The 15516-nt window shown below is 36.4% G+C and overlaps 1 protein-coding gene and 2 non-coding genes across 3 annotated transcripts; 1 reads left to right on the top strand and 2 right to left on the bottom strand.

The window, feature by feature from the left end:
* Positions 1–3491: 3491 nt before the first annotated feature.
* Positions 3492–3563, bottom strand: TRNAQ-UUG (transfer RNA glutamine (anticodon UUG)). Its single transcript has one exon. It is a non-coding gene; the product is annotated as a tRNA-Gln (tRNA).
* Positions 3564–4877: 1314 nt separating this feature from the next.
* On the top strand, positions 4878–4963 carry TRNAM-CAU (transfer RNA methionine (anticodon CAU)). The gene is given in 2 exon segments: positions 4878–4915; positions 4928–4963. It is a non-coding gene; the product is annotated as a tRNA-Met (tRNA).
* Positions 4964–5111: 148 nt separating this feature from the next.
* On the bottom strand, positions 5112–15516 carry LOC149009753 (filament-like plant protein). The gene is made up of 6 exons (XM_089161558.1): positions 15140–15516; positions 14997–15043; positions 14478–14615; positions 9448–9640; positions 6037–7367; positions 5112–5837 (listed from the first exon to the last, which is right to left on the bottom strand). The coding sequence occupies exons 3-6, from the start codon at positions 14586–14588 to the stop codon at positions 5433–5435; spliced, it is 2040 nt and encodes a 679-aa protein (XP_089017684.1). The 5' UTR covers positions 14589–14615; positions 14997–15043; positions 15140–15516; the 3' UTR covers positions 5112–5432.

Genomic DNA, 15516 nt, shown 5'->3' with positions numbered 1-15516 from the left:
ATAAACAATTTAATTTGACTTTAATTAGTTTACTAAGTACCTTCATCAATGGTGTGTAAGTGTGAAGGTGCCTTGTAAAGTTTTGATTTCGGAAGGGGTGTGCAATGTTTCCAATGGAAATGAAGAAGACTCATGTAGAAAAAAATTTACAAATATTATTTAAGATTGCAAATAATTTTATAAAGTAAAGATAAAATTATAAAAGTAAATTTGAAACAAAAGGAAACTTGAGGTGTTAAATGTGGAGGGGAGCTTGTTGTAAATATGTTTAAAACTTTATATAAATATTTTATTTATTTTAATGGTGGGGCTAATGTAAAAAACTCTATTATTTATAATATATTCTCTTATTGGGGTTCAAAAATAATTTATTGGGCTTCTTAGGCTCTTTTTGGTATCAATTTTCATTCTCTATTATATCTATTTAAAATAAATAATTACAATAATTCATTATTGGTAAAAAATGAAAAATGGTTTGGTGAATTTTGTTAAAAATAAGTTATAGAGTGAAAAATAAGTTTGGTGTCAAAATAAAAAATTATTATTAAATAATAGTGAGCAAGTATAAAAGAGGGGAAAATGATGATTTTTATAAAAAAATGTGTATTGACTATTTTACCCTCATCTTAACCATAAAATTTTAAGCAAATTTATTTTTGGTAATAAATTTTAAGTAAACATGTGCATAAATGAAGAGAATGAAATTCTCACCATAATTCATAATAGACAAAAAGTTCATTATTGATTTTGGAAAATTTTCTATTATTTTAAATAAAAATAAAACCGATAATTAATGCCAAACAACTTAAAATAATGAAAAAACTTCATAATAGAGAATGTGAATTGATACCAAAAAGAGCCTTAATCTCACTAACAAAAATATTTTTGTCTATTGAATTTATTCTTGTTAATTTCTTTGACATCCCTATTCACGTGAAATCATCCCATTAAAGGGCATCCAATTTATGTTTACCGTATTTTGAGCGAAACATGAAATATCTCAATCCCTCCGTTTGTACCAAAATTTTGAGATAAGGATGAAAGAAAGCAATGAGGGAGATTTGCTAACTAGTTGATGCATGATGATAGTTGCCATGAATATAATAGGAAGCTATTGGGGTGATGGTAATAGCTGTGGATATTTTGTTGACGTTTTTTTTCTTATTCTAAAAATTAGATGGAAAGAAAAACGCCAAAATAAACATTTTTTGTTTTTTCAACCAAATTGTTCTTCAGCATATTCTCCATCTTCACTGCTTCGAAGTATATATAATAAAACAATCATCATCCACACCTCTTTACATCACAGCATAATAAAGCAAGCTATTTTTCCAACATATCTAAACCAAACCTGGATATTCAACCGATTTTAATCTATAGTAATTTTCAACAAAATGGTCAAAGTTTATAAATAATTAGCAAAAGAATTACACACTCAACCCCGTTGCCCCAAATATATCCAAATTCACTGGCTCCTACATCTGCAATCAAGTAAGAAAAAAAATCAACATAAAAACATTAATTTTTTTTACGTGTGAGTCCCTTTAGTGAACTATAAACTAATGTTAGATCCCTTTAATGCAATATATTACTAAGTAGGCTAACACTGTTAGTCGTTGTTAAGTATATTCAAATTTCAAAGGTGAAGGGTCCAAAATGCCCTTATAGATTTTTAATACATTTTGTTAATATATGGTTTTAAAAGGAGATAATTGATCATTAAATGTTAATTATATGATTAAAATATATATGTCCAAAATATATGTATATATATAATAACATAATGTATGAAACAATTTAATGGGCATTTTGATCCCTACACGTTTGCAATTTGGATATACTTAACGGCTATTAACTATGTTAGTCTAGTTAGGACTCACATGTAATATATTGCACTCAAAGGATCCAAACATTAGTTTGTGGTATATTATGGAGATCCACATGTAAAAAACTTTTAATTAAACCTTAAACTTGAGAGTTGCATTACATCCCAATTTAATTCCCTCTAAATATGATATGGCTACTCCAAGTAAAAAATCTCAACCCGTAGTAATTAACCCCTTTTATCTTCTTCAACATGGTAGATCAAACGGAGAAAGGAAAGCAAATAAGAGTCAGTTTGATATTCATTTTCACTTCATGTATAAGTTCAACAACTACATAACTAGGCAGCCACTTGGATAGATTTTTGAAGATTTCACTAGAGAATCCCTTCATAATTTAAGGGCCTGTTTGGTTACTTGAGTCTATAGATTTCAAAAATTTAGAGATTTCAAATCTACAGACTTCAAATCTCTAGAGTCATGGTTCGTAAAATTAACTGTTTGGTTAGTTTGAATTTTTGGAATGAAATTTCTAGATTTATCCTAAAAAAATATTTATTGAATTATGGTTCAAATCTTTAACGCTTTGATAGTATGGGTGAAATCTCTGGATTTCACCTCATACCCATAAATCTACAGATTCACGTTTTTAGTGTAAAAATGTGAATTTCTAGATTTCATGAATCTAGAGATTCACACAACCAAACAGGTAAAAATCTCCCATTTGTGAATCCAGAGATTTGAAATCTCTGGATTCGCGTAACCAAACAGGCCCTAAATTGTTTCAATAAATTCTTAATGTATATACTCCTCCTTAATTACATTTGGCACATGGCCTTTTGAGACATAAATCACAAGGATATAATTGATAGGATTGTCTATTGATCTTGAAAACGTTTCATAATTTGAATTTCTAAAAATTATTCTATGTAGATTGTTCTCTCTAACCACATTTGGCACAAAGTCTTTTGAGGCTTGAATCATTGAGAATAAATTGGTAAAATTATCCATTCACCTTGAAGATTATGTTATAAAATTGTGAGAGAAATCACCTAAAAATCGAGAGAAATTGCCAAAATATTGCAAGAAATCGAGAAATTGGTTCATATAAGGTAAATTGGTAATAATATGGTATGTCTCGGTTTTGGTAAAAAAAATTACTAACTATGAAAAGATCGAATTTCAGGAATTGTTTTTCCATGCACATTGCTTCAGTGCTACGCAATGCACATAAAACTTATGGTTGAAATCGACACTTAAGTGAACTTAATAGGTAAAGCTTATCGACCAAATGAATGTTCGAGATTTCATCCTACGTTTAGTGGTAACTTGTACGGTACCCAGTTCTTGAGACTACAAAATGAATTTTACTCACGTTTATGGTAAAAAAAAAAATGGAAAATGGAATCTTGTTTGGATTTCGGGAGAACGAAATATAGGTCCCACCGGGAGTCGAACCAGATAACCACTACACCATGGAACCAGCTGGAATCACGACAAAGCTTGACATTTACATGTTTATCTCGTTTGAATTGCTTCTTAATTTAATTAATGTCACAGGAGCGTTCAATAATGAAAATAGTGAAGAGCCCAAGAGCCCCAACTACGTGCAAACTAACCCTACTTCTAAATGACACTTTAACGATGAAAAAATGAAGAACAAAATTTAGGTCCCACCGGGATTCGAACCCAGGTCGCTGGATTCAAAGTCCAGAGTGCTAACCACTACACCATGGAACCCGTTTTTGATTTAGAGATTTTGTTTTAATATACTTTTTTTAAGCTCGATCGTTTCCTATAGGCAGCCGTCTGAATTTAATTTTAAATCTTCTGTCTAGATTTTTTTTTTGGTAAACTGAGTTTTAATTAGAAGAAGGGCCAGCAAAACCCAAGACATCCTGATTACAAGCTCAGTCAAGAAGGCAGTCGACAGCCATGGACCGGGCCTTCCTAGCTAGGGTATCGGCTACAAAATTAGCCCACCTAGAAACAAACTGAACCGACCATAAAGGTTCAGAAGAGAGCATCCTCCGAATGTCCTCAATCACACGCACAGCATCCACCTGAATAGGAAAGGGGGGAGGGGTTTTAAATCTGGTAGAGGAATCGTCAAAAAGCGACCGTATCCAGCCAGAGCCCAGAGAGCCGGAGACAGAGTGTCTAGATTTTTTTCACTATTTATCTTACATTTAAAAAGAGAATCCACCTCTAAACATTTATGGTCTTTTTTATTAATGCTCAAAAAGTGAGCCATATACTGATCTAACATCTATAACAAAATACTCATTTCCTGAAACTTTAGAAGAGTTATATTATCTCTCTCTCTGGATCTTCTATCTTTATAGAGTTGATTTCTCTATTCCTTGTTTCGACTTGATCATATTATTTTTTTCTTCTTCAGATCAAGCTTTTTTTAGAGAACAAATGTGAGATTTCTCCATTTTCAGGTCTGCAAACTGGGGTTTAAAAACCAACATACCTAACGCAAAATCACCCATTGCAACCAAAAAGTGGAAGGAAAAAGAAAAAGAAATCTCAATGGTCTTGAAAAGGTTTTGGATTGCTAGTACATTTTGAAAAAATTGGATTATAGTATCTAACTTGTAGAAGTTTTTGATCTGTTCTCTGATTACAGAATAAAATGAATTGTTGTAAACGAAGCCACACCCTGCACTTACGGTAACTTGTAGATGGTAAACTCATCAATCAATTGGACGCAATTCTTTTGCATTTGATAAATGAAGAAACGAGGAAAAAGAAAAGAAAAATATTTCATAGAAAAATCAAATCCGGAAGACAGAAGAGAGAGAAACAGTTAGTTTGAACGAAACAAAAATTGGTCTTTTTATTTTTGTTGTTAGATCAATATACGACAAATGGCGGACAATCCCGGAGAGGAGCCGAATGCCAGAGATGAAGCTTCTTAAATGTGTACTAAAAAGGTGAGAGAGGAGTTGATAGAAAATCCCAACTCTGACTACTTTCACTTTAATTATTGTTTATTCTCCAGATGAACATTATTGTTATCCCAAAATCTCAAGGGAATAACATCAAGGGGTGGTGGCGCAGTTGGCTAGCGCGTAGGTCTCATAGCTATCTGAGTTATCCTGAGGTCGAGAGTTCGAGCCTCTCTCACCCCATTGTTTTTTGAAAATTCGAAAGAACAGGAAGAGGACCTTCATTGCAGTCGTCTCAGAAAGGCTTTCTCGTGGAACATTTGCAACTTCAAGTCATGAGCTCTTTCTGTCTCTTAGAAGCTAAAACCAAAAGAGATGGTCCTTTTTCAAGCCTGAGTTTGAGAAGAGTGGTAGTGTGAGACTGAGTCAACGTTCAACTGGTTATACAATCAAAATCGAAGGCTGCTATGTTATCCTCCCATTCCTCAAGTCTCCTTATTTTTCCTTCTTTCCCTGATGGAGTAACAATATTTCTATTACCTAAAGAGGTACAGAAGATCTCAATTACCCAAAGCTGCAGCAAGTATGCAAAAAAATAACTTTCAATTAACAAATAATTAATTGACAAATTCATTAAATAAAACAACAACAAGCCCTCCTCTTTATAAGCTCCAATCATAAGGTATCCTGAATCTATTTCAGTCTATTATTTTCACTGGTTTTCCACACGTGTACTGCTTTTACTCCGCGAGAACAATTTCCCGAACCCATTTCGGCTTTTCTCAGGGGCAGCTGCATTGTTTACCGATGAAGATGATGAAGATGATCCAGCAGATGGTGGAGATCCCCCAACTTTTCCATTCACACAACTGAAGCTATCACCAACCACTTTTGAAGAATCAGCTTCAGTTCTGGCTAGATAAGCATCGTTAGCATGTAATTTCCATGACTCTCCACCTCGAGGCAAGGGTGATCCTCCTAAGCTAAGCTCTGGTGGCTTCTCAAAATCAATTAAGAAATCTTCAAGTGTAGCTAGTGATTTCAACTGCTGTCCAAGAGAGGCAATGGTCTTCTGACATTCTGCTAGCCTTCCTGCAGCTACCTCAAATTCCTTCTCCTGCATACACCAATTGCAATCATCATCATCAAAAAAAAAAAAAAAAAAAAAAAAAAACGTGGAAGCAAATGTGCCTCATCCAAAGAATCATCAATGCTTGATCAAAGTAGTTGAACTGATGCTGGGAGTGACACAAACTACATTTCATGAGTCACATATAATTTATAAGGTAAAATATAAAACATCATTGAAGACTGACCTGCTTTATCTTCAACTCGCCATTCAAACTTGTTGTTTGGCATACCTCAGCTTCCCTTCTCTTTCTTGATAGCTCATCCTCCAATTTCTGACATTTAACCTTAAGTTCAGATGACAAAGCATGCTCCTTCTCGAGCTCTGCTTCTAATGAATTGACGCTTGCATATAAAGTGGAAACCTCTACATCTATTTTTGCAAGTTGCGTCTCCACTTCTTCTCTCTTTGCAACGGCAGCATTGGCTTCCATTTCAGAAGCTTTCTTCAATTCATTGGCCAGATCTAGCTGCCTTTGCAGCTCTGTTAATTTCTCCTCAACTACCTTCAGCATACCCCGCGATGTCTCAAGTTGACTTTGACTCTCACCAAAAGCTGCATTGAGCTCATCTTTCTCTGCTTCCATTCTCTCTAGCTTCTCTTCCAAATCAGCTGTTCGTTGAATCATTGCCTCAAGCTCAGCCTTTAATGAGCTATTTCCACCATATTGTTGGTCTGAAACACCTCCAGACTTGAGGCCACGGCCTCTAGTCTCCCTGTCTGGCAGGGCAACAAGCCTCTCCATCTCAAGGAAATCATCCATGAGATCAATTTCTGCAGAAGAGGCCACAAGGTTTCTACCAATAGCCTTGTCATTCTTGAACTGATCAACCCCTAATTTTAAAGCTGATGTCCATGAACCAGAACAGCTTGGCTCACATTCATTAAGGTCCAATGTTATTTTGTGACTATCAGCCTGCACTGCTGCTAACCGCTCCCCACAGTCTGACTGGCTATCTGTTAGTGATTCAACGTACATTGAAGAGGCAGCAATGGACCTTTGATCACTAACAGAGGATGCCTTCCGACATGTAGCTTTTAGTTTGCGGCACTCAGCCTCGAGCTTAGCCACCTTCTTTATGCTCTCCAAATGTTGCTTACTAGCAGTTTCCGCAGCTTGGGTACTTAGGTCCCTTTCTAGAGTCCTAACTTTTAGATCCTCAACTATAGTAACAAGCTCCTGCTTGAGGGCTGCATTTTCTTTAAGTGCAGCCTCAAGCCTCAGCCGGAGGTCAGGATTTATAACAGCTTTGGCTTTTGCATCTTCAACTTGAGTCCGGAGCTCAACAAGTTGCCTCTCGAGCTCAGACTTTGCAGATTCCCATTCACGGGATTTCTTGGCAACTGCTTCATGGATCTTCTGTTCTTGCTCTTCTCTGCTCTGACGGAGCTGTCGTACACACTCCTTGAGGGCACCATCAAGGTGGCTTACCCGATCCTCAAGCGCTGAGTTCTTCAGTGCAGAAGATTCTAGTTGTTGCTTTAAAGCTACCACTTCAGTTTCAGCCTTCTCCCAGCCTGGCATTGAAGTTCAAGTGGAAGAACCAAATTATCATCAGGCAAAAGTATGATCAAAAGAAAACATGTGGACCTGAGCATCCTATTTTTAGTCAGAAAGAAGTGGAGTGGATTCTAATTTGAAAGAAGTTAAAAATCAAGGTTACTACATGGTTAATTTGAAGACAATAGAAACAGATACAGGTTTCTGACATACTCCCATACAATGCATTTATTGTATGTTACACCAGACAAAGAGAAATAAACTTTCCTTTACTTGGTGTCTACATGTTGACTAATTTCATTCAAGAAATTGTTCATCCCTTCTGAAAACACATCACCATACAAGAATACTAACTGAAAAAAAATATATATGGTGATAAAAAGTAGGAAGGATTGATAGTTTGTGGAGTGGCAATGATCAAGTAAGTTTCCTGTAATGACTCAGGTTCCCAGCACCAGCACCGGAAGCCTGCAGTGACATGTGATATGGGCTAGGGAAGTTCATTTGAAGGTTATGTTCTTTGTCTGGATTGCTACCTTACAGAAAACATTTATAATCAATCACCTGATTATTAAAGCAGAGACTTGTCACAGGTTGCATTTTCCTGCTCTACTTGCACTAATCATGTGTGCCCCATTTGGGCCATCACTTCAGTGGAGTCATTATCTGCTGAAATGAAGGGATTTCAGGCGAATAACTGAGAAACTTACAAATTATATTAATGATTTATGGAGAAAAAGAAACTTATGGTATTTGGAGGATAAGCAGAACAAGTATAAAGGGCCTATAAATTCTACACCATTGAGCACACTGAATGACCAAAATCTCGAGAATAATCTTCTTCTCATACATCTATTCTTTGTTTTGTTTAGGCCATTAGGTTTTAGATGAGGATCCCAGCAGCTTCCAAGAGAACAAGGATCCATGCAGGCTGGTTTGACCAGGAGATTTTTACCTCCCAAGACAAGGCTGAGAGAAGCAGAACAAGGTCAAAAGAGAGCATATTCCCTCTTTGCTAGTAACCTTTTTCAAGAGTAAGAGATAAAGAGAGTGAAATTATGCATGTGATGGGTAGCTATCAAGGGACCTACCATACACCTTTTCTAGATCAATAAGGACCATATGGACATCCCTCTCGAAGACTCCAAATGTTTCCATGAGCCCCTAAATAAATAGCTTCTCTCATGGATCTACCTGGTTTATAACCACATCGATTATCCCAAATACTAGTCTCCTTCCAGGATGACTTCTTTTATTTTAACTTCTTGGTCATCATGTACTGTCTTTAATTGTCCTAGTTCCTATTCATTGTAAGTATTAGTAGGTAAATTCTATTTTATTCACTCCTCCTTAGCTATGAAGCATTTCTGATTTTGTAAAGATGGTTCACTTTATAAATAAAGAAAGTCCCACATTATTACATACATGCGCAATGTTCTGGTTGTGGCAATCAGCTGCCGTGAGAGACAGATCTGGTGGAAATCTAGGAAAGGGACCGGTGAGAGGCTTTTCTCCCCAGAGTTAGTATAAAAAAACATATTCTTTTGCGCTCTTTATTCTTCTCCTTCGTCTAAACCTGCAGAATTAAGCAATTGATGAATGTTATTTTTCAGTTGATTGATTACTGTTTGAGGATTGTTTTGAAGACCACTGCTGTTGTTGGTTAGAGCCTTTAAGTTGGAATCAGAACCTCTCCTGCAACCATACCTGCGAATGTTCTTTTTTTAAAGATTTTATTTTAATAACCTGGCCTTTATTCTTTCCCTGTGATTTTGTCTGTTGGGTTGGAATTTCTTGTGTTCCTTGGGGATGAATTGATTCCAGAAGCAACCTTCAATGATTTACGAGTTTGTAATCTTAATCAGAAAGATCATAAATTGGTTGAACCAAGTGGTAAGATGCATGCACTGGGTCACTCCATATCAAATAAAGATTATGTGGATCATGGATCAGCCGATATGATTCAGGTACATGCATGGAAAGTGAAGTTTATAATAAAGCATTCCCCCAACCCTTCAAAGCACATTATAGAGCTCAATTTTTGTACCAGACATTCTTAAGATATGTAATGCTAAGGAGAAAAGCAACAATTACTACCTGAAACAGCCTCCTCTGCGACTTTAGCATGCTGCTTCACCAAGTCTTCTTTGGCACTGATGTTCAAAACTGCAGCTGATAGCTTCTCTTTCAGACTCTTAACATCATCAGTAATATCTTCAACACTAACTGAGACTTTGGATGTGACCTCTGGTGATTGACTGCGGTGATTTGGCGATGCCCTTGATGTGTCCTGGCTCATTGACAACAGTAACCATTAGGTTTGCACTAACCACATCATTAACATGCAACAGGATAAATTGGACACAAGTAAATGTCATCATCGGAAAAAGACAGAAAATTTGGAGTGTCAATACAGCATCACCATCACAAAAAAGACTGATGCAAAAATAAACATAGAAACCAAAAAGAGAGGGAAGAATAAAGACAATTTCCAAAGCATAGTCTGCTGAACAATTTGAAAAGTGCGTTCCTCCTAGTATGTGGTTTCCTCAGTCATTCTTCTTCTCAATTCAATTCCAATTTCCTTGACTCACAAACATCCACGGTTTAATTTGGTATTTCTCTGGATTATTCATTTGATCTAATTAGCCATTTGCTGTATTAATTTTGGACCTGGAGGAACCCAAAAGGTTGTTCAGGCATTGCAGTCATTTTTAAACAATCTATTAATTATTGTAGTAGCACAAGCCAGTTCCTTATCAGTGTATTCATGTTCAGGTCCAGAATAAATTTATTTTGTAGTCTCCAATCTTGTGAACCAAGTGAGTGAAGTATTTAGTTTTTTTCCCTTGAAAAATTTTATCAGTTCAAAATTTTCTTCTTAAGAAGAAGTTGAGTCTGTTTCGAACCACTCTTATTTCCTATCCCTCCTTAAACTAGTTACTTAGTTTGGGTTTTCCCACACCTGTTTCAAGAGATTTAAGGGATTTTAGTTTTCGAAGACCAAAAATCCCACCTCCAAAAAGTCCTGCCTCAAAACATGTACATCCAATGAATAACCAAAATCTCCCACTCAAAGAATGTGATATTTTCTATACATTCTCTTATCTTATTGATGAACATTCACAAAGTAAGAACATCCAGGACTAGACAGATAGTTTTACAATCTTACTGCCTGCTTGGTAAGCATCCTGGGGGCTCAAGAAGGCAGCTTCCGCCTTTCAGAGGACCAAAAATGTGGGTGCAACGGAGAAATCACTTTGGAATTTATAATCAACAACATAAGAAACTAAGGTCTCTCTCTCTCTCTCTCTCTTTTTTTGGTGGTTTTTTTGTGTGTGTGTGTGTGTGTGTGTGTGGGCGGGGGAGGGAGAGGGTTGGTTGGAGATGGTTTGTTTCTCTATCAATTTCTCATTCTCTAGGAGACAAAAATTGTCCAAACTGACCATACCAATAAGATCCTCCTGTTTACTTCCAAACATCAGACTTCTAGAAGCCCACAAGCTTACTTGGTTGTTCAAAATGCAGGTATCAAATTTTGCGATGACCAGACCAGTCATTAAGCAGTAACCTGATTAAGCATTGTGATGTAAGACAACCAGCCAGGATCTAATTCGAACCAGCATTGAAGACCACCTCAAAACATGGAAAAGGGAGGCCAAAACACTGTTCACGTGAACAGTGTCATACCCCTTTTTTTTTGCATATTGCAAATATTCATAGAGGATTTTGTGGGGCCCAAGATCAGATTTTTTTTTTTAAATTTGTTCTTGGCAGATTTAGGACCTTTGTTTAGTTTCTGTTTAGGTAGTTTCTATTATCTATTTTTTGTAATCCTTAAGATTCTATTGTCACTAGTTAATAGGATATTATTTTCTATTTTTAGGCTACTAAGTTTCTATTTTTTCGTAAAGCTTTAGCCAAGCTATAAATAGGCCCTTACATTATGAAAAAAGACAAGGACTGATGGAATAGAAAAAAATGATGACTTGAAGTTTTAGCAGTGTGGCTTTGTAGCCCCCCCCCCCCCCGGCCAATCTTCTATCTCTATCTTCTTCTCTTTTTCTTCTTACGAGCGTTCTTCTCCTTCTTCCCTTTCTTCAAGATTGATTCATCTAAGATAGCCCCTTAGTCCCCCTACCTTCTCTATCCTTCTTTCTTCTCTATTTTGTCCCTCATTAATTTGGTATCAGAGCTCAAACCTGGGTAAATCTCTTCTCTATCTTGCGGTTTGTTAAGCCTTCTTGTTTCTCTTCCCTACATTTCTTCTCCTCCCCGAATCTTTCTGACTCTATCCATTGGATTCTTCACTCTCTCAAGCTTGCACTCATTTTTTCTTCATTGCTAAGTTCCTTCTTCTTATGATCTGTCTTCCCTACTAGTTCTTCTTCCCTCTTATTTGTCCTCTCTATTTCTTCTTCTTTTTGTGATCTTCCTCCCTATTCTTATATCATTATTACAAACCTTATCTTTTTTCATTCCCACACCTTCAAAAAAATAATAACAATAAATCAATAAATAAAAAGAACAACATACTTTGAACAAGTGCTTTCCATACAATGTCAATCAGTTCTTATTTTACTAAACTCAAGGACGAGTTTTTATTAAGAGAGGGAGAGTTGATGCAGGACAACCTTCCAGGATCCAATTCGAACCAGCATTAAAGATCACCTCAAAACATGAAAAGGGAGGCCAAAACACTGTTCACATGAATAGTGTTACAACCCTTTTTTTGTATATTGCAAATATTCACAGAGGATTTTGAGGGGCTCAAGATCAGATTTTTTTTTTTTTTGAATAATTTATTCTTGGCAAATTTAGGACCTTAGTTTAGTTATTGTTTAGGTAGTACCTAATTTTAGTTAGTTTCTATTCTTCATAAGATTCTATTGTCACTAGTTACTAGGATATTAGTTCCTAATTTTTTTTGTAAAGCTTTACTCAAGCTACAAATAGGCCCTTACATTGCAATAAAACAGGGATTATGGAACCCAAAAAAAGAAGAAAAAAAAGAAAGATGAATCAAAGCTTTAGCAGTGTGGCTTTGCAGCCCCCCCCCCCTCTCTCTCTCCTCTCCTATTTTTCTTCTTATGAGTGTTCTTCTCCTTCTTCTAAGATTTCGCCTTAGTCCCCCTATCTTCTTTATCCTTCTTTCTTTTCTATTTTGTCTCTCATTACATTACTATCTTACTTCATCGGCATACTTTCCAAGTAAACTTTTTAAGTCAAATCTGTAGTTTCAAATCAATGTGTAATGCACACATTCTTAACTAATTTAACTTGTGATGGTAGATGCTACATGATGCTGGAAGGAATGAATCAAATCTCAAGTCAAAAATAGATTATTGTTCAATGATCAAAAGATGTTATTTCAAAAGCATTTTTTCTAGATTGTAAAATAAATAGCAAGCAAGTGAATTAAGTGAAGAGGGTAGTTAAGTTTACACATACATCAGTTAATAGTTGATTAAGCATAGTTTGAAATGTTGACAATACATGGATCTTAATCCATAGAATCTAGTATCTAGGCATATTTTTTCTTCTTTGGTTTCTATTAAGTCTCTTTCTTAGTGGAAGTGGGAGTGGTTGAGTAAGCTGCTCCACTGAAGCTCATAGGCCTTAATGCCTTTACTAGCTGGCCCTGCTAGGTTAATGTCATTAAGAAGACTGGTCCACCCACCATTAAGGCTAAATCCTGGAGCTCGGTTCAGTGGCACATGAAAGAAGACCTTTGCTTTGGGGAAAACTCATCACAGACTGAAGCTCATACTCCTAGCTCACACTCACCCCGATCCGTACACACGTACAGCATGGACAGATGCTCTGCCCTAGTGATCAGAAGATCTGGCAGGGTCCATTCTCCTAGTTCCGTCATCCATCTAGACAAGGCACAGTCATTCACAGGTGGTGGGAGGGGACTCTTTCAATCTCTGTTTGCTTTGCAATCACATATAAGAATATAAAAAATGACAATAACCTGCCTATTTTTAAAACTGTAAAGGTTCATTGACACCAAGGCTTAGCAGCTAGTGCCAGAAAACATGCCCCATACCCAAATTGTGTTCCTGTACCAGCAAGTGATCTTCAAGATAGTGGTCATCAGAAATCAGATGCATCTAGCACACTTCCACACACTTCTCATCCATGCCAGTACTGGCTCCACAAAATGTAGCTTAATTTGAGAGGCTAAATTTAGCAAAGAGATCACTACATAAGCAACTCCACCAAAGAGTACAATTTGGGTCTGAAGCTGGTAAAAATTTGGCCAAATTACTCCAACTATGCTTTTGCCAAATAACACATGGATTTATGCTTCACAAAGAAATGGGAGCCTGAAATACCCACCCCCTTCCCCAAAAACCACACACAAAAGAAAAGAAAACTCCTCTTGTGGAACATGTTGATTCAGGTAGCAACATCAGGAAATACAGAGTAAGAGGCTTACAAGTTGATGGGTAATCCTTTTCCACAGCCGATGCCACATTATGTAGAGGCCAAAGGGTGGACATAAAGAAAACTCAAAAGTCTGGAACCATAATTTCTTAGGTAAGGTTGTCGAGAATGTCACAAATGCAGAACACGAAATCTTGGCTAGAGAGCACCACTTAGGAATGAATCAGTGTGATGAAAATCTCAGGAAGCTCAGTGATACTGAAGTTATGTATCAGCAAGCTCTACTTCGGGAAGAGAACTTTTTGAGGCAGAAGCCTTAGGTGAAACAACTGGCTTTTTCAAATGGAATGCATTTCTCGGAGTGAACTTCAAAGAAATACTTATGGGCATTCTTGAATGATGGTAAAAATTGGAATACAAAACTAAAACACATAGACCTGAATCCCACGTTCACAGAGGACTTTGCAATTTAACTTACCCATTTTGCAAGTTGACTAAGAATATGACTCCAGATAGAATAACTAACAAATAATCGAGGCGGCCATGTCTATCTTGAAATCAATATATAAATAACTTTTTTAAGGAAAAAAAGAAGGAAGGTGGGTGATGTCCCAAACATAGTTCAAATTGAGTTAAAAAGACGAAGAAACTATAGTTTTTAGATTAGTGGAACCCCACGACGATCGGGAGAACAGGTAATCGAATCTAAATCCTGTGAACGAGTAGCCACCAACCTGATCATCCGAGAATCTTTCTGAATGAGAAGACATTGATCCTGAGCTTTCAGTTTCACCTGGGCTCTTCTCAGAAGACTTTCTTCTCCACAACCAACTCCGGCGATCCATCTCTCAAGCTAAAAATGCAATAAAACCCTGCGAAAGGTTCATATAAGCATCATCTGCAAATGCATTTCCACCATTCTTGAATAAAAGAATAACCCAAACCAAGAACAGCCAAGCTACGAAAGCTCAGATCCTAATCACCAAACTCACTTCAGAATTGAATGACACAGGACAACGGAATGTATAGACTACCGTAGCTCCGAAGTCTAAAAAAATAAAAAACTAAACCCTAAAGCCAAGAAATCGCAGTCTCAGTGGTTGAAGAGAAAAAAGGGACACTGCATATCGTTCCTCCAGCTTTGCTTCAAATCTACTCCACAAAACCATCCGACCTCCAAAAAAGGTATAAATTTCAAACGCTGATAAAAAGTTAAATAACAATAGACTACAGAAGAGAAGGATTGCTTGTACCGCTCAAACACCCATTTCAAAAAAACAGCAACACAATTTGTTTGTACCTGTAAAATTATTGGCAACCCATTACTTGAAATGCAAAATGAAAACAACCCATCAAATCGTAGCTACCAAACCTCCAGAAAAACAATGATGAATACCTTGTCGAAAGCTCAGGATTGCGAATACCCACCAAAAAATAAACCCATACGTAAGTTCTCTCTCAAAATCTAAAAGAAGAAAGATCATTAATTAAAAGATGAAAACCAAAAGGTATAAACATGGTATGAAAAAGAGCTACCAAATCAAGAACCACTTGACAGGGGACCAAACCAAGCCAAAGATCAGAAGGAAACCCAGTATAATAGTGGAAACAGAAGATGCAAAGGAAAAAAAAATCCGCAAGATCTGCAGAATGTCAGTCAAAAAGAAGACGAAGGAAAATTAAAAATGACATTGTTTAAAAAAAAAAAATTGTCTCAATGACCTTTGTTTCTGGAGTATTAATTTTCAAACAATAAGTGGGAAGAGCATGTGA

This window comes from Hakea prostrata, chromosome 7 (genome assembly GCF_041222555.1).
Source record: "Hakea prostrata isolate BN-2017 chromosome 7, UWA_Hpros_2, whole genome shotgun sequence".
Classification (NCBI taxonomy): Eukaryota; Viridiplantae; Streptophyta; class Magnoliopsida; order Proteales; family Proteaceae; genus Hakea; species Hakea prostrata.
Note: the sequence above shows the minus strand (reverse complement) of the source record. Positions and strands in the feature narration are given on the sequence as shown.

Coding starts and splice junctions, on each gene's coding strand:
- LOC149009753 (XM_089161558.1), bottom strand. CDS start 14,588: ATGGATCGCCGGAGTTGGTTGTGGAGAAGAAAGTCTTCTGAGAAGAGC. Junction 7,368..9,447: donor CGCAGAGGAGGCTGTTTCAG/GTAGTAATTGTT, acceptor CTTCAATGCCAG/GCTGGGAGAAGGCTGAAACT. Junction 5,838..6,036: donor GCGAGTTGAAGATAAAGCAG/GTCAGTCTTCAA, acceptor TGGTGTATGCAG/GAGAAGGAATTTGAGGTAGC.